Source organism: Saccostrea echinata, unplaced genomic scaffold, assembly GCF_033153115.1.
Source record: "Saccostrea echinata isolate AGI-Se365-2 ecotype Australia unplaced genomic scaffold, CSIRO_AGI_Sech_v1 ptg000032l, whole genome shotgun sequence".
Classification (NCBI taxonomy): domain Eukaryota; kingdom Metazoa; phylum Mollusca; class Bivalvia; order Ostreida; family Ostreidae; genus Saccostrea; species Saccostrea echinata.
Genome location: NW_026889781.1, coordinates 7,651,588 through 7,674,347, shown reverse-complemented (window position 1 = coordinate 7,674,347; position 22,760 = coordinate 7,651,588). Strand labels below are relative to the sequence as shown.

Here is a 22,760-nt window from a genome sequence, read left to right as displayed (position 1 = left end):
TAATATAAATATTCAATAGGAAATATTTTTTATGACGTCATCATGGTGCATTTATGTGCAGTGAAGAGGCGGATCAAGTGAATCTTTCACATTGAAATATGCATTTTATTATTAAACAGAATTTTATTTACAGATGTTAGATAAATAATTAGTACCAATGCGAAAGCTTTGTTTAGTGTCATTATTTATTATGGAGAGAATGTATTTTATTAATTCTACCGTGTTTTGTGTACAGGGTTTACAAGTTTAACATCGGAGTGCCTTATTAAATTGTATTTCCGCATAACAAGGGTATACACTTAATAAATCTTTATCATTTTTTGAATATACATAAATACTTAACTTTAAAAATGTGCTGCTGTTTTCTTATACAAAAATACATGGTAAATGTCACATATATTTCAACTTCAGCCGAACTACTTAAAATGTTAAGTAATAAAATGCGACTTGTATTTAAAGCAGCAGCACTTTCCAGAAACTAATTTGTAGAAACTATTTATCACTGCAATTTTAATATGAATTATGGTATGCCCTTGCGATATTGAAATTTGTTTATTACCTCCGTGCAGTACACATAATATGCATTGATCAAATGACTTTCAAATCAGGTAATCAAACTAAATTCAATACAAAGTAGGGTATATTGTGTTCTTTCAATATGATATTTACGTAACGTGATACTATAGTACATATATATGCAAATTGCAGAGGGTTCAGAACACGGCTGTTAGATTTATTGCTAAGACAGGTAACCGTGAACATATTCAGCCCATACTTGTTGAGCTACATTGGCTTCCTGTCAAATATAGAGTGCAATACAAACTATGTGTCTATGTTTTCAAAGCACTTCATGGTTTGGCACCGACTTATCTTTCTGAACTAGTTTGCGAATACAAACCCGCCAGGTCACTTCGCTCGGTTTCGTCAAACAAGTTGGTTCTGCCTCGAGTCCGATCAAAAACATACGATGATCGTAGATTCGACAGAGTTGCTCCAACACTTTGGAATCAGCTGCCAGTAGAACTTCGACAAGTTCACAAATTGGAAGTTTTTAAAAGGGAACTTAAGACTCATCTTTTTAAAAAAAGTCTTTACTTGAAGTGGAAAGTGTATATACGTATGGCTTGTTTTAATATCAACGTGATTGTATTTTCAGAATGTCTTACTATTTTATAGGTGATATAAGATTGTTTTAGTCTTTCTTTTATTATGTAGATTGTTATATATATGTAAAGCGCTTTAGAGTTCACATAAGATAAGGCGCTATATAAAATTTTATTATTATTATTATTATTATTATTATTATTATTATTATTAATATTATATATAGTCGCTTTACAAAAATAAATTCATATTTTAAAAAAAAGTATCTTTTTGTGCACGTCTATATTCCGTTTTTTCTTCATAGTACGCCTTAACAGTGCTGCAAATTTTTTAACCTTCCTGTGACATCTCTCTAAGGAATCAATTTTCTTTTGTAACAAGGGCGAAAACAGTGTTATATTTTGAAGAAATGCACATTTCTAGCTTTATCCGATCTTGTCCTTTAGTAGAAAAACAAAGCACTAGTAGTTAGTATGAAAATGATCGTCAACGTATGACCCAATGACAGGTTGTATTTGCAAACAGGGTCATTATAACGACCATAGAACAATTACCAACATAAAAACTAGGAACTAACTGGTACTACTCCAATAAATAAGAATTTAATTAAACAAAAAGAAATGTATAACATGTACTTATGAATGAGTGGAATAAATCATTGAATGAATTGGTCCTTTTTAACTGCGTCATTAAGCATTAGATGTTATCTCAGATTATACCGCCGCTATAAATCTCTACAACTTCATTATTTGACAAATCTTCAAACTATGATGCGACTCATCGCAGTGATTCTGACACTCCAGGCGTTGGGTCTCCTTTCAAATGCATATGGTAAATTGGAAAATGTAACAAATCTCTGCATTTTATTTCTTTTATGTTGCATTCTACAAATTTGAGTTAAAATTTTAAAATTCTGAGAATTTAAAACTAACCATAATAATCAGATTATCAAAAATCAGTTTTGATTTTTTTGAATTCTAAAACAATGTTACATTTGCTTGATTTATTCTTACATTTTCATTTTTGGATTTTAGAAAACGTTGCCTTGCATAAACCGTCATGGCAAAGTAAGCAATACTTATATCATCAAGGGGACAGCAGAACCGATGCAAATAATGCTGTAGATGGACTGAAGACTAACCTCACATCTGTTGGAGGGCAATGCGTTATATCCGGTAACGATCTTAGGACTGCCACCTGGTGGGTTAACCTGACATCTATTCTCAGTATACATCATATAACAATTCAGTACAGGACGGAAAATGAAAAGTGGGGTATGTGAAAAAAGCTTTTCGCCATATTTGTAATAAAGGAAACACAGGGTTAGCATGCTTGGTGAGAGAAGAAACAAACTATATCAGTCAACTTTAATACACCCATTAGTCCTTAATTTGGAACGGCTTCTAAGTTTTCGAATACAGTACACTTCAGCAATGTTTTTGTACGTATTTAAATATGCAACTGTGTTCTATATGTAAAATATAAATAGTAAATAGTAGGGATGGCAATCGAATACAGAACTGCTAATCGGTTAACCGCAAGATGTTCCGACCGATTAACCGGTTAACCGTATCAAATTATGCATTTTCTTGATATACGCCCCCCCCCCCCCCCGCCCCTAAGTATCTCTATTCATATACACAACAAGAAGAAGACTAACAAAGTCACTAGAAGTTGAATCATTCTATTTGTCTTGATTCTTGATAAGAAAACTACATGCGTATATATCTTATTTCAGTTTCAATAGACAAGAAAAAATATAAGAGAACCATAATTACATCCAAGTCAGTTGGAAATGTGAGAACCTTGAATTATCAACGTTAATGCAGAGATTTCTCTTTTTCCGAAAATGAATTATAAGAAATTTGCGTTAAAATATACAAGTTATTTTTTTCCGACTAACCGATTACAGATTTTCTAACCGATTGCCATCGTTCCGACCGAGTAATCGGTTAACCGGTTACAAATTGCCATCCCTAGTAAATAGCATTGAACAACTTCAAAACAATGTTTTGTTTTGTTTTGCTTTTTTCGTTTTTTTTTTTTTCGTTTTTTTTTTTTTTTTTTTTTTGCAAAATTGTTGCGTAACGGCGTAGCGCAGAATGGCTTTGACCATCAGTTAGCTATAAATCAAGTCATGAGTTAGAATCACGCCGGAGGTTACATAAATTTCACCTTTCCAAACAAATTTAATAAAAGAAATTATGGATATTCATTGAAAATATGACAACAACAAAGAGTTCAGCACTGCTGATACCTATAATGCGTAGTTACCATGACAACCTTTACATATTTAGAAGAACAGGCTGTCCCTTCTATATAACGTACTGAAGATCAATAACAATAATTTCCATATTTCACCCACTTTTTTTGAAAGTTAAAGAAATTTTTAGAGGTGAATTTAGATATAAACAATAAATTTAAAATGCTTTCTTTGATGGTTTACGTGGGAAATGCACGGCGCAAGCATTGCAGGGGGTATTCACCGTATTGTTGACAGACCAGGGTCACAGGTCATTACATGTATTTACATAACAAAGCTATAAACCTACAATAATGCTATTGATTTCACTGCACTTCTAAGAAATATAATGTGAATTTTTTGCATGGAATCAAATATTTCTTTGCCCTTAGTTTATGTTTCATATTTACCGAGTTATAAATTTCAGCAGTGAAGGTAATAGTAAACATGGCGAACAAATTCAAGTTGCAATCATTTAGACACATTTCAAATTGAAAATATGGGTTATATTGACGTTATTTAATTACTTCGATTTGTTTCAAAGTTAAGAAATGAAAATAATGTTATTGTAATTTTTGGCGGAAAAAGAATGCTTACTTCACTAAGATATGTGATTCTAGCTGGAGTTGTAACCCCCCCCCCCCTCAAAAAGCATAAAAGAAAGGAAGGATAAAATAAAATCGGGTAGTTACATTAATATTGCTCCTACGATCATGAGCTTTTTGCCCCCGTTGAGATGGCCAGAGACATAAATAACATATAATAAATGTGTCTCCGAGATGGCGAATGATTACCCACGTGGCCACAATATCACATTTGTATGGATAAACTTAGTTAGAATAATCTAACTGTGTCTCGGGACAAGCCTTCACCACAGTTAGAATACGTCCCATATACTTGCAATGTAGCAAATCGGAGTGGATCCACTCCGAAATGATTTTGAAGAACACAATAGGAGTTGCACTGAAAATAACTACCAAATTAATCATAACAAACCTTCTTGAGATGGTATATGTCTTTTAACCTAAAAAATAATCCAAATAAATACGAAAATTCAACTGATTTTCTCAACGTTTTATCCTCGCTTCAAATTTAACGCCATGTTGACATTCGGAACTCTCTGGATTGTTCATAGAAAATGTATAGAGTACGAGTTATCGCCCGTGTTTATTTTGCAACATTGCGAATACACGGAACGAATTCTATCGTTAAACCGGGTCCGTAGGACATTGACCATTTTAACGATAGAACATTCTATCTAGGATAAACTCAGAAAGATAATACAAATACGTGTAAATTTTCATTGGAAATTTGCTATATATTCTGTTCATATATATTTATGATTTCTTATATATATGTATGATTTCTTATTTTCTTATTTCTTATTAGAGAAATTATAAAATAACAAATATATAATTATCTACTTAGTACTTCTTTTGTCTTCTCTGATTTGAACACCGTGATTTACCGTGAATGTAATGCGCACGCGCAAGATTGTAAAATCCAAAATATCCAGATGATTTCCGGATTTTTTTGTGGAATTTTCGTTGATTATTAATTAGCAAAGGCTAATTGAGAAAAAATAAAAACAAATTGGTAATTTTCAAGTACCAATTATGTTTAAAATATATATAACAAAAGACAGTACTCTTCCGATTTATCGGTATTAAAGGCCAAAAATTCGAGTCTATTATCTTAATACATGTATAGTAGTATAGATATATATTTACGCAGACAACGATGCGCTCATTCATGAATACTGCTAAAAAAATCATTTATAAATAGAATATACGGCACGAACATGTATAGCGCTTATCCATGATTTCGCCAACACCCCATACCCAGTGACTGCTCTTAATTTTGAACACACGTATTGTATCTTTCTGAACCCAATGCACTTTTAGGTCACCTGAGTCACTTTGGTGACGTATTGCTGTCAGTTTTTGTTCGTCGAAGTGTATTGTAACTTCTAAACATTTTCAGCTTCTTCTCTGGAACCACTGCGCCAATTTCAACCAATTTTGGCAAAGTGTCTAATAGGTAAATTTTTAAATTTAGTTAATTTCATGGTCCCACCTTCCTGGGGCTCGAGGGTTGAAGCTAAAACCATTAAAATTAATACAGTCTTTAAAAATTCTCTTTTTTCTTAAAAAGGAATCAAACTGTTCTCATGTTAAAAATATTCAGTGAAACGTTTACCATAATTGTGAATTTCATGGACCAAAAGTCAGGGGTTTTTTGATGTTAAGGTAGGGTTCTCTGCTTCATAAAGATGAAACGCATAAATCTATAAAAATTCTCCTCCTTTCCTCACTTCCGTATACGTAGTGGACAAACTAAGTGCACTGTTATGATGAGCAATTGTGCCTCTTCCAAGATTTTGAAATTCATGGCCCCTTTGTAATGGGTTATTGTGTAATTGTTGGGTTCTATAGATTAAAGCGAAAATGCATTTTTTTTTTTAAATAGAAACTTCTCTGGTCCAGGGTATTCAGAAGACAAATGTATGATGAACAAGGTTGCCTCTACTTAGATTGTGAAATTAATTGCCCCATGGGCAGGGGTTCTGAAGTTAGGGCGGGGCTCTACTGATCATATATTGAAAAATGCATTTTTCTTGGAAAATCTTGTCGTCTGCTCTTTGGTATTTATTAAACAAATAAAGTGCATAGTTGTGATAATTAAGGGTGTTTCCTCCAAGAGTAGGAAATTCATGACCCATGGGTCAGGGTTTATATATTTAAATGGAACTTTATTGATCTAATAGTGAAAACATATTTATTCCTTGAAAATCTACCTTGCTTTTGGGCATCACGCTGGCTAATGAAGTGTATAGTTAGAATTAGCAAGGGCGTTTTATCAGATTTGTGAAATTCAAGACCATTGGAACAGGGGTTTTGGTGCTAGGGCAAGGTTCTTTTTGTCATATAGGATTTTTATTCTTCTTTAAGAGAAGTTATTCCCCTTTTATTATTCACTTATGATAATCAATCACAGTAAATTATATAATTGATATGTCACATATTCCTTGCATCAAAAAATAAACTATACACGGTCTGTTTTAATTGTCCGATTAAAAATAATAAATGAATAAGCAAAAGAAATATTAATGTTACTTATATATCAGGAAAGGCCAATAGGCAGAATCTATGCTTGATTTTTTGTTGACGTACTATTGATAGTGACAGTTTTGGGTGTAGTTAATGCTGGCATAAATACTAGTAGATCTGCATTCAGAATTTTAGAATACCAGATTTATATTTTGTAGATACTTCTTTGCTCGTTTTCTTCTGATTTGAAACACTTATCTTCCTTTATCAGTTTAATTTGCATATAATCTTTTTATAACTATTTACATTTGCAATTTTATGGATCCTTAACAATATAATATACTCAGGTGACCTTAAGACCAATTTATATATATTTATTAAGTAACAATTACTACAGTATTTAAAATTTAACACTGAGATTATGTTATTTGAACATTACTTTTTACGCGTTTTTTTTTTTTTTTTTTTTTTTTTTCAGTAATATTGATTTACACTTCTATTTACGTATACATTAAGAAAGGAGGTAACGTATAAATTTTTGTGGTTATGAATTGTATTAAAGAATCTTAAGTGGAAATTGATTCAGTTTTTCTACTTTGACCATCAAAGTATGAGATGAAGACATCATAAATGATTTATATTGGACTGAAGACTTCTCATTCTTATAGTTTAATATCCCACTTAGTCATACAGCGTAAAATATTCTTATTTCAGATCCCAGTAATCATTATACAGGACGGTTTCTTGGATTTTATTTATATGTATCCAATACCACATATAGAAACGACGGTTACCTTTGTTTTCATGACACAAGATACACCAGAGCCACCATACCACCTGTCTTAAACATAAGCTGTCCTGTACATGGACAATACGTCATCTACTACAATGAGAGACTAGAGGGAGTGAAGTATCCTGCTGACTACTCTCGCCATGCATTTACTGAGTTGTGCGAAGTAGAGGTTTACGGTACGTACGAACCAAATTTAACACCGATCGCCTTATAATTTACGTTTGAAGTAGAAATTTAAAGATCGACTTCAAACAGAGGTGGAAATGGAAAAAAAAAATAAATTAAATAAATAGCACCTCATATAATAAATAATTAAAAAGAATGAATAAGTAAATAGATAGAAAAAAGATATAATTACATTTTGGTTAACATAACAAACTAGATAAATAAAACCAAAAATACAATACAGAAGGAAAAGGGAATACAAGTATATACTCCACTGTGACCTAATTGGTGTATGTATGTGCTATCATTGAATATAATAAACGGGAGAGTAGAATACTTGAACTCTCACACGAGATCACACAAATAACGAAAAGATCATTGCGATAAATCTGTGAGAAAATGTTTTGAGAATTTACATACCTTCCAGTCTCCCTAAATTAGGAGAAAAAATAAAATTTCTGAGCATAATTACATAGATTAATTAAAAAAAGGTTTTCTAAACATTACAAAGATTGTTAATCAGAATGTTCTTTCCCTTTATAAATTACGAGATACACAATATATTTACTTCCATAAAGTGAATCTGTAAAAATATATATGTTTTTCATATTTAATATATAAAGTTGCTTATCATTTACTATCGGAAAAAACGACAGGTCCTTTTTTTTAGAACATCGAATTTCACTTATCGCATAAAAACGTAAAAACGTACTTTACACAGCTCGTGTTTTATATTCTTAAGGTGAAAGACATTTTTGAAAATAGGTGATGCATGTGCCTGGTTTCAAATTATATTTTGCAGCCAACATTTACTTGAGGAATTGATAAAGTTTAAAAGGGTATCGTTTTTGTTCGATTTTCATCCGACTATAAGTTTTCAAAATATTCTCGACTATCGTCTCCATCATTTAGACGCATGCCTTTTTCACACATATCAAAGCGGTTTGATGATCAAGACTCATTTCCATTGTTTACTTTATTTATTTTCCGGGCGACAATTGATGGTTACATCAATGTTTTCTTGTTCTGTTGGATATAGGTATTTGATCTCTCTGAAATGAATGAAAGATGTTTGCTTTTTAGGATGTCCTACTTCAGGATTGTTTGGACCTAATTGTGATCTCAGATGTCATACAAACTGCCAGGAGTACTGTAACATCGAGACTGGGGTGTGTTTAGGATGTAAACCAGGATATGTTGGTCAATATTGTGAGCACGGTAATATATGAAGACCTTGTTATACAATTATTGTCTAAATAAAACAAAAATATGCGTTTGCAGTCTTCAGTTTAAAAGAAAGAAATATACATTTAACTAAAACTCGCTGAACATTTAGAGAAAAATATTTAAAATCGGAAAAGGAATCGCAGCTTAAAATCTGATCAAAAATTGAGTTTTGAAATCGAGACCATTAACTTAAAAAATTGAATATGTATTTATAAATGTTGTTGGGACGTTTGTCCTCTAATATATTTGTATATCTATAAGATAAAAGTAAGTCCATTTGCCTAATTTTTAACAAAATTTAAAGAAAAAATGTGTAATCTGATGATACACAATTACCAGTTTCTGTGAAAAATGAAATACCAGTGCAATACAACTGAGGACAGATAATCAATCTATTTCTTATTGAAATTTCCTTTAAGAATGCAGTGAAAGACGTTTTGGACAGAACTGTGAGGAGTTTTGTGGAGACTGTGTAGACTTCGAACAGTGTCATCATGTTAATGGAAAGTGTCAAAACGGATGTGAACGAGGTTTTCATGGTACCAGGTGTACTGAAAGTAAATATATTTTTATTTGTGGTATAGCTCATACATTGTGTTGTTAAAAACAAAGAAATTTGAAATAGATTTATCCTTTTTTTCGTTAAATAAGTTGACTTATAATTCACTTGTATTAAATAAGACGATTTATTAATCTCTTGAATTATTTTGTGTAGAATGGTAAACTGTATGTGAATAAAGACAGAAAATACATATAATTTATATTTTTTATTTACTCCCTCAGATCATTTTTTTTGTAGAATGAATGAATGGTCAACGATTTTATTGTGTTACTATCATGCTGCTAAATCTTTTGCCTGCGTTTTAGTATGTCCAATAGGGTTCTATGACAAAAACTGTAAGAGGAAATGTAGTTCGAATTGCCTCTACTCCAATAGATGTGACTCAAAATCTGGTGTATGTCAAGGGGGCTGCAAACCAGGATGGCAAGGTCCACTGTGTGACAAAGGTAAATAGGTACAGCATACGAGAAATGTATGTTTAGGAGAAATGTGTCCATCTTAGAGATACAATTAAGAAAGTAAACGAAACACCTAGGTCTTTATAAAATTTCACGTTTAACAATGATTGTATGACTGGCTGTCCCCTTTGGAATATTTATTTTACCTAAATTTCATTTATAAAAAAGATTTCTTGAAAATTATAAAGTTTACGGAGCAGTGGTTCAATCGCTATTAAGAAAGTTTCCTTCTCATCCAAAAATGGCTTTGACTGAATATTCTTTTGTAATCTTATTCCATTATCAAAGCATATAAGTATGTTTCGTTCATGGTTCATCAATAAACTTGGATTTATTGAGCATAGTCTCAATTATGCTTATGACCAAATGCCAGGAAAGATAACTCAGAAATTTATTATCAACTTTTTTGTTTTTTCTTTTTCAAAGGCCTGGTGCATTAATTTTTAACAGATTTTTGAGAAAAACAAAATCCTTTGTAATATTTTCCCCTTTTTAGCTATATAAATGTAAATTTTCCACATTTGTTTATTTATTTTTGAAATTTTTTCTTGAATTAAAGTTTGTGTAATAATTGGATATAATCATTGATTGTTATTATTAAAGACTGCAACGAGAAGAATGGAACGAACTGTAACAAACGGTGTGGACACTGTCGAGGGGGTGCTGTGTGCAATCATATAAATGGAGCCTGTCAGGATGGATGCGCTGCGGGATACAAAGGGGAAATGTGTACAAAAGGTAGTTTAAATATCGAATGGTTTAGATTCATTGACCATATTGGAATGTTACCCTCAGCATAAACACTACACTTGGCAGGGGTATCGAAACGAAAATGTTACATGCCTGTAATTTAGGCTAGTGTGTGATTTCTCAACATGTCACTTATGCGTTTGAAAATAAGCCGAAATACACGAAGTTAATAAAATCTTGAGTCTGAGTAAGATTATTATAAAAATGTTTCCGAACGCGGAAAAAAGAAATTATTGGATTAAAAACCTTCTTAACATTAAACGAACACTTGAAAGGTCGGTGGATAATTTTGGAGGCCTACAGAGAAAAACTGAAGTGGATATTTTGAAAAACCTTTCACGAGAAAGATTTCAGAAAAAAAAAATCCTACTTTTCTTTTCTTTTTTTTGTTTTGTTTTGTTTTTTTTTTAATAAATCAAACATTCGGTATGTCCCCCCCCCCCCTGAAAAAAATAGAGCGTATTTTGGAAGACAACAGTTGACACGCCGGTGACAATCACTATGTTTTTCTCTGGGGGTGTCAATTTCCACTAATTACCCTTTAAAACATGCACTATATTTATATTGAACAAAAGAGGGTTACAACGAATCCTGGCTTACACTAAGTGCACATGCATATATGATTGGTTAATTGTTGTTTAACGTTCCTTGCAAAAATATTCTCTTACATGAGACATCATCAGATAAGGAGAAAAGCCTCATATTTAGACCTTTACTCGGCACTCTTTATCTTCTTTATCGTGACAACCCATACCATAAAACGCGTTTAACGATGTTGTTTAAATTAAGAAAATTCACTAGAACATGAACTACGGCCATTCACCCCGGCATATTTCATGAAGCCCTAACGAGCTTTATAATAAATACACAGGTATGAGGCGTTGTAGTTCAATATAGATTCCTTTCTTATATTTGAATTATTGGTGATGAATAGCCATAAATTATGTCATTGAAATATCACTTTAAAAATATGATTGAACTATATTTTTTATGGCAAGGAGATATTTATACTCATCTATGCGAGTTCATGAGAAAATATATATCATTCCTATTTGTAGAGAATATTAAAGGAAACTTAATTAAAAATTGAATATAAGGTCATATACGGAGGTCCCGTGACTTTTATTTCTATTGCCAGGCGTTTTGGGAAGCAAAAATCTTATCCAGTGTTTCAGATCTTTTATTTGACGCGGCGTCGGGAACGTGAGTCGAACTCGGGTCTCCCGAACATGAGCGAGTGCCCTAATACTAGGCTATGTCGACCGGTCATATGTATCTATTTATGAAATCAATTTGCTCAAGTACTGAATACAATATGTTGACTAATTTCAAGGACCATGAGAAATTATATAAAAAATTGACCATTTTTTTGCAGAATGTGACGTTGGGTGGTATGGTCTTGGTTGTAAGCAGAAATGTAGTGCATATTGTAACGATTCGGGAGTTTGTGATCACGTGACTGGTTCTTGTAAAAGTGGTTGTAAAAGTGGATGGCAAGGAGTGAATTGTTTGGAAGGTGTGATCTCATTTTATTTTTGGGTCACAACTTTAATCTGTTTAATCTATATTTCACCATATTTGTTGCAATGTCAATTCGTGTTACTTTTTGCAAAGGATATTATCATTTTTATGTCCAGATTGATGCAGTCTGAAAAAAATACATGTTCCTTCGTAAACTTGTTAATAAATCTACAGGTTGTAATATTTCAATTTCAACTCTTTCCAGTTGTTTGAATACAGTAAATCTTCGACAAATTTTCGACAAATTGAATGTTTGATATATCAAATTTCAGTATTTAATAAATTCCCGATAACAATAAGGTCAAGACAGTCAGGATGGTCTTTGAGATATAGAAAATAACAAAATCTTTTGTATTTAAGTTAGCGAATTTTTGTCAGAAAATTAAACATTTAAAGGATATGTAAGTCCAAAAATGCAAAATCTTTATATATCTCTTCATTTAGTTTTCTCTACTGTATATATATATTTGAATGATATATTTACCTTGGGTTTACAGAAGAAACAAACATTACTGGAAAAATCGAACAAGTGAATCCAACCTCATCGTCTGATGCACCTCATATATTTATACCTCTGTTCTGTATAAGTAATGTGGGCATGTTTCTATTGACTGGATATATTATCTTTTTAAGGGGGGTACAGTCAATTTATGTAAGTAAACGGTAGGCTGAAGGACGTACACTTCTTGAGAAAAAAAAAGGAGCTGGGATTTCACGCTGCTATGAAAGGTAGTTGATGAATGATGGGATAATTTTCTAACATTTCCGTTTATCTCCATTTCTAGTACAACTATAAGAATTTGATAGGTGTATACTTTAAAGAAATATATTTATATGGAAATAGTAGAGTATGATGTGTTTTTTTATCACTTCTTAATAAATACAGGTTTTATGCAAAATATTAATGCGATTTGCCTGACACCCAATGACATCCAACCGAATCAGTTTCTAGGACTGATTGGGATCCTACAGAGCTGATATTAATCTACAACTCTAATACGAATTTACATCACATCTCTTGTAGATTAAACAGGACTTGTAATACTATTTTTATTTTTGTTATTGTTGATATTTTCTTAATTTCAAATTATTGTTCTTAATACAGTAATAAGTAGATATGTTCTGTATTTTATTACCAAGAATATAATGAACATGATAAAACATACCTATTTCCATATCACATCATGTGTCCCCAAACCTAACATCAGCCAGAGTTATTCTCTATTTGATAAGATTCAGAATTCAAAATATACATGTACATATTTGTGAGAAATCTATTTTTATTCACTATAACTAAAAGCGCAAAGAAGATTGATATCTGATTTTATTACAGAAGAGGAATGAGTCAACAGCCCATGGTCAGTAATTCACAGGAAGGCTGTGATAAAGTTTTAAATGATGATAGCGGAAACCAGAAAGACAAGACATACGATACTCTAGGTAGCAATACCAGTCGTGCTAGTGAGAAAGATGAAAAAATCGAGATGTCATTGCAAACAGCCTAGTGCAAATATTGACATGATAATGGAGGATGTATCTTTCATTAATGAATTACGCTGTTTTACATAGCAGCATACATGACATTGACCAAATCCGTTATGAACACTCCTGTTGGTCCATATTGAATGTGTTAAGAAGAGAAAAAAATCGAGATGCGCAGGCATACAAAAACATTTCTGAATACTTCGATGCATGATCATGTGTATTACATTACAGTGTATATTTTAACTTGTATAGTGTATCACTTTATCTTGTGACTGAATGTAATAGCGCTCTTTTTGTTAATTATTCTATCTTATTCTAATCTATATAGAATTAAAGAAATAACAAATTAATTGAACTTTGCATATTTGATTTGGCATTTCCTTATGTGTATGGTCAAGTGGTACATGTAATGTGGAAGATATGGCTACACTGAAAGGATGGAAAAGATATGTAACACTTGAACATTATTTAACAATTGGTATGGATTTTTAGTTTTGCAATTATAAAGAGGAATCTAAAATCGTGTTTAAAAGAAAAAGAATATAAAAGTATTCAATATGAAAGAAAGGTAAATGATGGAAAATAACGATGGAAACTAGAGATCGGCTCGGGGAAGTAATACATAATGTGAAAGCAAATGAACTATGTATGGAACATGTAGAGGTCAATTTTGACCCCAAAATCAACATTTTTATAAGTGATTCAGATATGTAAAATTGTTTTGTAATTTAGTGAAAGAGATTAGATACATCTTCCATCTATTAGCCCTATTTATGTGAGAGATTTTATTAAAAAACTTCTATATGAAAAGAAGTCTGTTGCTGTGGCCTTCAATAAAATATTTAGATATATCTACGGCGCTTATCAATATTCATTTACATTCCTATTTGATTCGATATATCTCTTTGAACTTGAAATAAAAGATACCACAAAGTCTGACACATCTGCTTAATATTTGGATATTTTACTTAAAAAGACGTTAATGGTAAACTAACAACAAAACTGCATGATTAACATGATGACTTCATCTTTTCTATCGTCAACTTTCCTTCTCTATGTAGCAATATACCATTATTACCTGCATATGGAGTTTATGTCTCCCAGTTGATTCGATACGCAAGAGCGTGCTCTAAGCCTACGAACGATTTCTAAAACTAGGCAAGCTATTGACAAATAAGTCGATTTTTTTTTCAACTTTCAAAAGAAGTAAGGTATATAGGGTAATTTTGGCGTCGAGAATATTTGGAGATATTGATCTAAATATTGGCACCTTTTGTTTTGGAGGATTCTCATTTTCATTCTTTGTATAACAATTCTGTGTAAACTTTATGGAAAAGCTGGTGCTTTCTTTTTGGGGATTTTTTTAATATGCCAAATAAACCCACTGTTGCAGAACCCAATATACGGTATATCTTGGCTGTCCAGTTTCATAAGGAAATACTACTAAAATAGTAGTACTAAAATGTTCAAATATTAAAGAAAGATTTATGACAGAAAATATTAGAGAAAAGAAGACAGCAAATGATAACTTTTATTGCCGTTAGAAAAGCCTACATTTTGGACAATGTTGCTATTAAGTAAAATTATTGACTTAAATGTAAAGTGGGCACTTGTATGAAAAATCAGCGTTCATTCACTGGACTAATGGGAATCAATTAAGGAAGAAAAGGCTTGGGAAGTGCGTAATTAGATTAGTATGTCGACTACTTTAAGTGTATACAAGGATATCATAGTAATTATCTTTTCAATTGGCATTGTTTTGTAGGTAACAAGTGCTACGAATTTGTATTGTAGATTTTTAATGTCTGCAGGATGTTTTTTTAACCAATGATCAGCAACTAGGTATTGAAGTTGTTAAGTAATGATTATGATGGGGAGGTTAATTACAAAAGTAAAGATCAATAATTAGTCCTTGTTTAAACGAATAAGATATCTGTTTGAACAAATTACACATGCATCGATATCAGACGAATTAGATATTTTGAACGAAAAATATATTTGTTCTGACATTAAAAAAAAAAAAAATACAGGTAAATTAATTTAGAAACATTTATTTTTTTTCTCTCAGACAAATCGGATATTTGATTATGTGAGAAGAATCATTTTTGAGGTTTTCCATTCTTCTGATTAGGAAGAGGATCTAGAAACATCTAGAATAATTGATTATATAAGACACATGGATCCAATATACATTTGGGACAAGTTGGGGGTATCTGAGTACTTTTTCCTTTTGAATCCATACCCTTGTTTCTGCTGCATTCTTATAGAACGTCGTTCGTTTGAAATTGACAGCATCTCCACTCTTGTTGAGTATATACAGTGGATTATTTAAACTTGCGCTGTAAATGTGAACCAGAACTTACCATATCACTAAATATGAAGTAATCTTTTTATTCAACATATATTGAGTAATTGGTTTTGTAGACCAACTTTCACCTCTATATGTGAAGTACTTTTAGAAGTCAACTCTTTCTCCCTGCTAAAATATTATCGATTTCAAAGACTGAAATACAAGCAGGGATTTTTTGAAAAATAAAAAATAAAGATTAGATATCATAATCCTGGTCCCATTAAAAACGTGATCCATTTACGTTATAAAGAACTATCACTAATTTTTCTAACTCTGCTCCTTTATCAGACGTGCGGTAGATATTACAGAAAGAATTGTTTCTCTATATGAAGAAATAAATATTTTTGAATGGAATATGATTTATATTGTGCTTCAATTCATACTATAGCCTCGACAATGAAGTAGCAAGCGAAAACCAATAAGTAATTCATAAAGAGCTACAGTTAATTGGAATTTCATTAAGGAAAATATGTTATATTTTTGAATAAAATTAAAAACTCATTGAATGAATGGCTCCTTTTTTAATTGCGTCCTTAACCTACAGATGTAATCTGATATTATAGAATATTTATAAACCTCTCATTGCTTAGTGTAACAAAACTATGGTACAGATCATCGCTTTCATTTTGACATTCCAAACGATGATTTTCGTTCCAATTGCATATGTAATTTAGAAATTTGACAAATTTTCTATTGCATTATCAATTTTCTAAATACATACCACTAACAATGAAATATGATTGTTTCAATTATTTTGATATATTTTGTTTAAATTTCAGAAAACATTGCCTTAAATAATTCGTTATGGCAAAGTAACCAATATATCTTAGTTGACAACAGATTCCATGCCAGTAATGGCGTGGATGGACTGAAGACGGATCTCTCAGCTAAAGGAGGACATTGTGTCATATCCGTAACAATCTTCGCACTGTCACCAGTTGGGTTAACCTGAAATCTATTCTGAACATACATCGTAGAACTATAACAATTTACTACAGGACGGATAATATTAAGTGGGGATGTGATAAAATGCCCTTTTTATTAAATATTTGTGCTGAAATAAAATGCAGGATTTTGCATGCCTGATTAAGACGCAAGTAACTGCCTGTTTTTATGTAAACTGTATGGACCTGACTTCATAATATCATTTCTTTTTATCTAATTGTTAATTTTAGCGCTGATTAATGTTGAATAAGAAGGATATTTTTTTATCTAATGCTTGCAATCAGGATTAAAAGTTTAAAAGAAATGACACGAATTGTAATTTAAGATTTTTAATTAAGAGGAAAATTATGACAAAATCTGAACGACATGCCATTTCAACTCTTAGTCTATATCAACAATAAGGTTTTTTACCCTCAATATCGTGTTCATATAGAATGTGAACTGAATTTGTCTTGTAGTTATGTCGATGCATTATCAGAAAACTAAAAAAAAAAAGAGTTAATGTTGTCCATGCGCTGTATGTTCTTTTACTACAATTCACTATTTGCGCAAATAATTTACTCTAAAATTCATTGTTTCTGTCAATTTTAGAAAGATATATTATTTACATGTAAAACAACAACTATTTGAAGCACATATTTTAAACTTTAATCTTGACCTCTCAAAAACACCTCTTTGATAGTACGAAAGTGGTCCATCTGGCACTTGAGGTGAAACAACGTGCGTTTCAGAAGGATTCCGAAAAGAAAGATGCACTTATCGCAAATCAACAAACGTACTTAATATGTAATTATTAATTTTGTTTAACTTAGGACAGGGGGAATCTTTTTATCGCATTTTTTGGGGTTAAAATCGAATTTCAAGGTGTTTAATATCCTCTGTATTTCTTTTTTGATTTAAGCTTCAAAACAATATCAATGATATTTTCTTACAAAAATTGAGTTTACTAAAGAGAAAAAAAATAAACCCATTGATAAAAGGTTTTTCTCATACGTACTATGTTATTACATTATTTAATAGATCAAATAAAGTTGTACTTGGTTTTCCAAACATTGGGAAAAATTAAAAACACATTTTTGTTCCTTCTTAAGTTTAAATATCCTTGGATAAATAGGTTTCTTTCTCAATAAAAAGTGAAATCTGTCTAGTCAGTCTCCACAAAATTCATACATTTAGAAATATTCTTATTGCATGTCCCATTTATCCATATACAAATCGGTTTCTAGGATTTTACTTGTACGTATCCAGAGCAACCCATAGAAATGACGGTTACTTATGTTTTCATGATACAAACTACACCATAGCCACTATAACAGCTGTGGAAGAATGCAAACTGTTACAACAAAACTATGAGAAACTAAAATTATTTTAGTTTGCAGATTTATTATACTTTGCAATATTACATTTTGCCTTCACGCAAAATGTAATAACGCAACATGTTATATTATTTTCTGGATTATTATATTAATTTTGTGTTATTATATTTTGTGTCGAGGTTGACACATAATGCAATAACTCAAAATTTTAAAACACACATTTTGGATTATTACAATTTTCAATATAACAGTTTGCTTCAAAATTAACACTGTGATATTGCAGAATGTAATGATCGCTTTAGTGATTGTTTTTGTATCTTCACAAATAAATGCATTCTTCATAGTATAGTGGTAATATATTGCAATGATATTTTCTTTATGAAAATTTGACCAAATAAAATAAGATTTAAATTTATCCACAGTTTATATACTAAAGTGTTTCTGTTATATAACTCTATTCTTTTTTACCTTGCTTCGCCTCAAGAAATGGTTTCTCAGAATTTATAAAGCTTACATTTTTATCTCTAGTATCAATGTAATTGTTTCAGTTGGCATTTGTGTAAATTTCTACACAGAATGATGTGAATTTCCATATCTTTCTTAATACCAAATAACACCGATAGATATTTCAATCACTAAGAAATATGATTTAAAATAATCTCCAATGATATCTAAGTTTCAATATTAAATCCATAGAAAAAAAAAAAATAAAAAAATAAAAAAATAAAAAAAAAACCCACAATTATTCCTAATTGTATTTTCATACTAAGTTATTACATTCTGCGTTGATCCCAACACAGAAAGTATAAAAGCAAAATGTAATCCTCACATTGCATTGTTATTACATTTTGCATTGTAAAACAGCTTTTCCCTTTCAAGGCGGCATGGATTGAAAAGTTTTTCTTTGTTTTAAATTATTTTCGTTGAGGTTGTAAGAATTCCTTTTTACCCTAATAGAAACAGACCATTAGACTATAGGGACAGGGATTTTTCGATAAGGATAGAAGGTCGATTGTACAGAAAATGTATTCTTGAAAGGTTTGTATGTCGAGATCTGAATGCATTTCCAATATCGCCTGAGTCATACAGATTAAGGAGACATGAAAATCACATAATTTGATAAAATTTATCAAATTTAGTGTATGTATGGACTTCGAAAACTGTGTCTAATTCTTCAGTTTTGAAGGTTTCGTCCAGTTCAGAGGACAAAATAAATATCACTGAAATAGTATTACCCTTCCTACTGACCTAAAATCTATACAAATAAAAGAAATATCATACGTATTAGCAGAAAAATTATCGAGGATTCAATTTTGAAATATTTAGCGATGGTGTTAAGATCGTTATAATTAGATATCCATGACGATTTATTTCGCATTAGAGGTTACTGTTATCTTTTTTCACCCTAAAAGCGCTGAAATTACGTCTCACTAAAATTAAATACTGATTTTAAGGAAAATTGCTAGATTTGCGGTCTCACTAACAATTTCACTTACGGTTGTTTGCTTTGCAACTTTAGAGTGAAATATATGTATATTTTGTTCTTGTAACTTTATAAAAGAATAAAAACTGCCATGATTAAATATTTAAGAAAGATTCAAACATAATAAAAAAAAATAAAGAGCAATGTTGTAGAGTAGCTTAGGCTAAGCTTGAGCTTCATTTTTTTCTTCATCAATTATCCTTTCTTATGAAATTTCGAAACTCGTGTAAAGATTCTCCGGTCATTCATTGGACCAGTTAAAAGGAATCTAAGGTGCACATGCATAGAATTAGATGAGTAGGGTAACCAGATTAAGTGCATGTTAGAATACTAACGCAATTTGGCAATTGTTGTATAGGTTACCGGTGTAACAACTTTATATGATAGATATATTTGCTTGCTAAACTTTTCACAATCTCTTAACTTGTTTTACAGTCCTTACAGGTAACATAATATTAATATTATCGAACCAGTCAAAGACTTTTGAGATAACCCTAAGTATTGGAGTCGCCTACAAAGTTAAGAACTTTTATTTATTGCGCAATTTTATTACTGGTGCACATTAGAAACGAACAGGTAACTCCTTATAACTAATATTACCGGTGATAAATTACAAATTGAATTTTTTTTGGTACATGAAATATGACATTTTATCTGTTAAACGCTGAAATTTTCAATTACACCTTAAAATAATTATCCAACGAACTATAACTTACAAGTCACCATGACAAAACTATGAACATTTTTTTTTATTATCAAAGAACTATACATAAAAAATCTCACGCAAGTAAAACCATTTTGGGCTCACCTAGAAATTGAAGCTTTTTTGTCATTTTTAAGTTTTTTTTTTGTGTGTAACAGAATGGCAAAAATCTATATTTTCATCGTTTCGTCACTGATGTTTGTTCTACAAACCTCGTGCAGACAGTGCAAAACTCAATCGTGCTTAACTGATCTGTACAATACCAGGGTTACATGGGCAGAGTATTATGTGAGGTGAGCTCATTTTATGTTTTTCTTTGTAGTCTCTTTCTTAATACGTTTAAAATCATTTTATGCTTGTTAAAGTCTCATTCTACAGATATATTAATGTAGTTTCGTCTTCAGTGATAGTTTTAGTACAATTACCTTACAAGGTGTAACATATTTGGAAGAAGACAAGTCTTAATATTTAAGAAATAACATTGAATGTGGGAGTGACTATTCTTATATCATAGTGATTTCATTCAGAATCATCCGATAGCATAACATCAAAATAGAAGGCAAATTAGCAATCGCCAATTCAATATCAGAGAAAGCTGAGGCGGAATTCACAACTTTAATTTTCGTAGTTATTGAAAATGATTTTTTTTTAAATGCACGATCGAAAAATTAATTTCATTCTCACGCCTAATTCTAGTTTTTAAGATGATATGGAACAATAACAAAAATTCGGGAAAACTTTGTTTTGCTTTTAAATAGCAAAAATTAGTATCGCAAAAATAAGATGTTCACAAAAATTTAGTTATATGCCGTAAAATGGATTGGCGAATGGTAAGCTTCCTATCGCTATTAATGTTTACGTCGTGATCATTGGAAAGGACAAATAAGGACAAAATGAAAATAAATTGTCACATACTACTACCGTTATTATGACAACTTTACATTCAGACCCTTGAGTGGATCGGGAAGTTCCGTCAGCTCAGGATCATCTAGCGGAGGCATGGGATCGATTTTGGGGAGGAAGCGAAGGTTTGATTATTATACCATCCATGCCGGCGTTGTAGTTCATTTGAATACCGGGGAACGATGGTTGATTCACAAGGGGTCGAATTATGGAGATACATCTGACACAGTCTTAACAGATGCTGATTCTATGAGTTCAAGGTAAATTCTTCAAATACAAATATAAGACAAATTTTTACATTGCAATTTGAAATCTCTCTTCTCTTTTACAAGTACAAATTAGTTCCGATCAGTTTGAATTCAAACATCTGTAGGCAAGTAATTTGCAGACCTGCCTACCCTTCCTCTTTTCGGGTAATTTTTTCGCGTTTTGTCACTAAATTATTCTATTACGCCATTAAAATCAATTTTACGCTTTTAGCAGCAAACTTAGCAATTGTATTATTTAGAGCAATGCACAACTTTTGAGAATCGCTCGCATGGCGAAATGGTAAGAGTGTTTGCTCAAGAGTCGGTGAGTAAGGAGTTGATCCTTACGACGCGCGTTCGAATCTACCTGTGAACGTGGGGACCGGTCCTTCGGATGGGAGCATATAGATGGAGGTCTAGGTGTTTGCAAGAAAAAGATTTCATTGCTCAAAGGCCGTAAATGCCGATTATTGGTTTAAATTTGCAACCTTACACGGGCAAGTGGCGGCATCTCATTAAGAGGGAAGCTAAACTATCAAACAAACATTAACTTCTGAGTTAAAGTACGAACAACTTGAATGCTTAGAGGAGATCTGTAAAACATTTCATATATCACGGGTGCTATAGTTCTTTAAGAGCCAAGTAAAGAAAATGATTATCGAAATTAAGCTGGCTTCCAAACCTAAGCACGCAACACATGCTAAAAATTTTGAAGAAAAAGGCAGATGGAAATACATCAGAACTTAACGATTATAATCATATGTGCTGCTATTCGTGAAATGAAAGCTTTTGATCCAATACGTCCGTGTGGAGTTGTTACAAGTTTTATACATTTTTGGATGCTAGGATGCAGGTGTTAAACCTGTTAACAAAACATAGGATTTATGTACAGAACAAAGCACAGAGTCTGACTGACATTACAAAGAACCACAGTGAGAAATTAAAAAGGGGGAAAAAGACTTCGCCTTTGTCTCAAAAATTCCACCAAAATTAGGATCTAGATTATACATCTGTCAAAGAAAGGGTAAGTAGGTCTGATTTTGGATGGTTTCTCTCGTTGCACCAATACATAGAACAATTGAAATTAATAGGTGTCCAGCTTGTGGAACCTTCATTAACATGCCATAGAATTGTGCATTAATTTATGATATTTACAATAAAACAGACTCTTTCTTTCATTGAGATAAGGCCCTCAAACCTCAAAGATATATGAATTTCTGCAATGCTTTAAGAATTGAGCGGCGGTTTATAATATCTTTTTAAGCCTGAGCCAGAAACTTTTCTGATTATTCATTATAATTTCACGTTCCTTACAGTTGGAAATATATCAAAGGCAGACTACTCTATACCTGTGTATACACTGTAAACATGTTCATGCAGAATGCCCTCATATCGGAACCCTACAACTTGATTGGGGCCAACTGTCAAACAGCAGCAAACAAAATGTGGGAGCTG

The 22,760-nt window shown here is 31.6% G+C and overlaps 1 protein-coding gene across 1 annotated transcript; it reads left to right on the top strand.

The window, feature by feature from the left end:
- Nucleotides 1-1,874: 1,874 nt before the first annotated feature.
- On the top strand, nucleotides 1,875-13,377 carry LOC133197913 (protein draper-like). Its single transcript, XM_061334089.1, has 10 exons — nucleotides 1,875-1,935; nucleotides 2,139-2,378; nucleotides 7,111-7,365; nucleotides 8,438-8,572; nucleotides 9,001-9,138; nucleotides 9,449-9,589; nucleotides 10,205-10,339; nucleotides 11,727-11,867; nucleotides 12,506-12,524; nucleotides 13,206-13,377. Exons 1-10 carry the CDS (start codon nucleotides 1,875-1,877, stop codon nucleotides 13,375-13,377), a joined length of 1,437 nt encoding a protein of 478 aa, XP_061190073.1.
- Nucleotides 13,378-22,760: the final 9,383 nt, after the last annotated feature.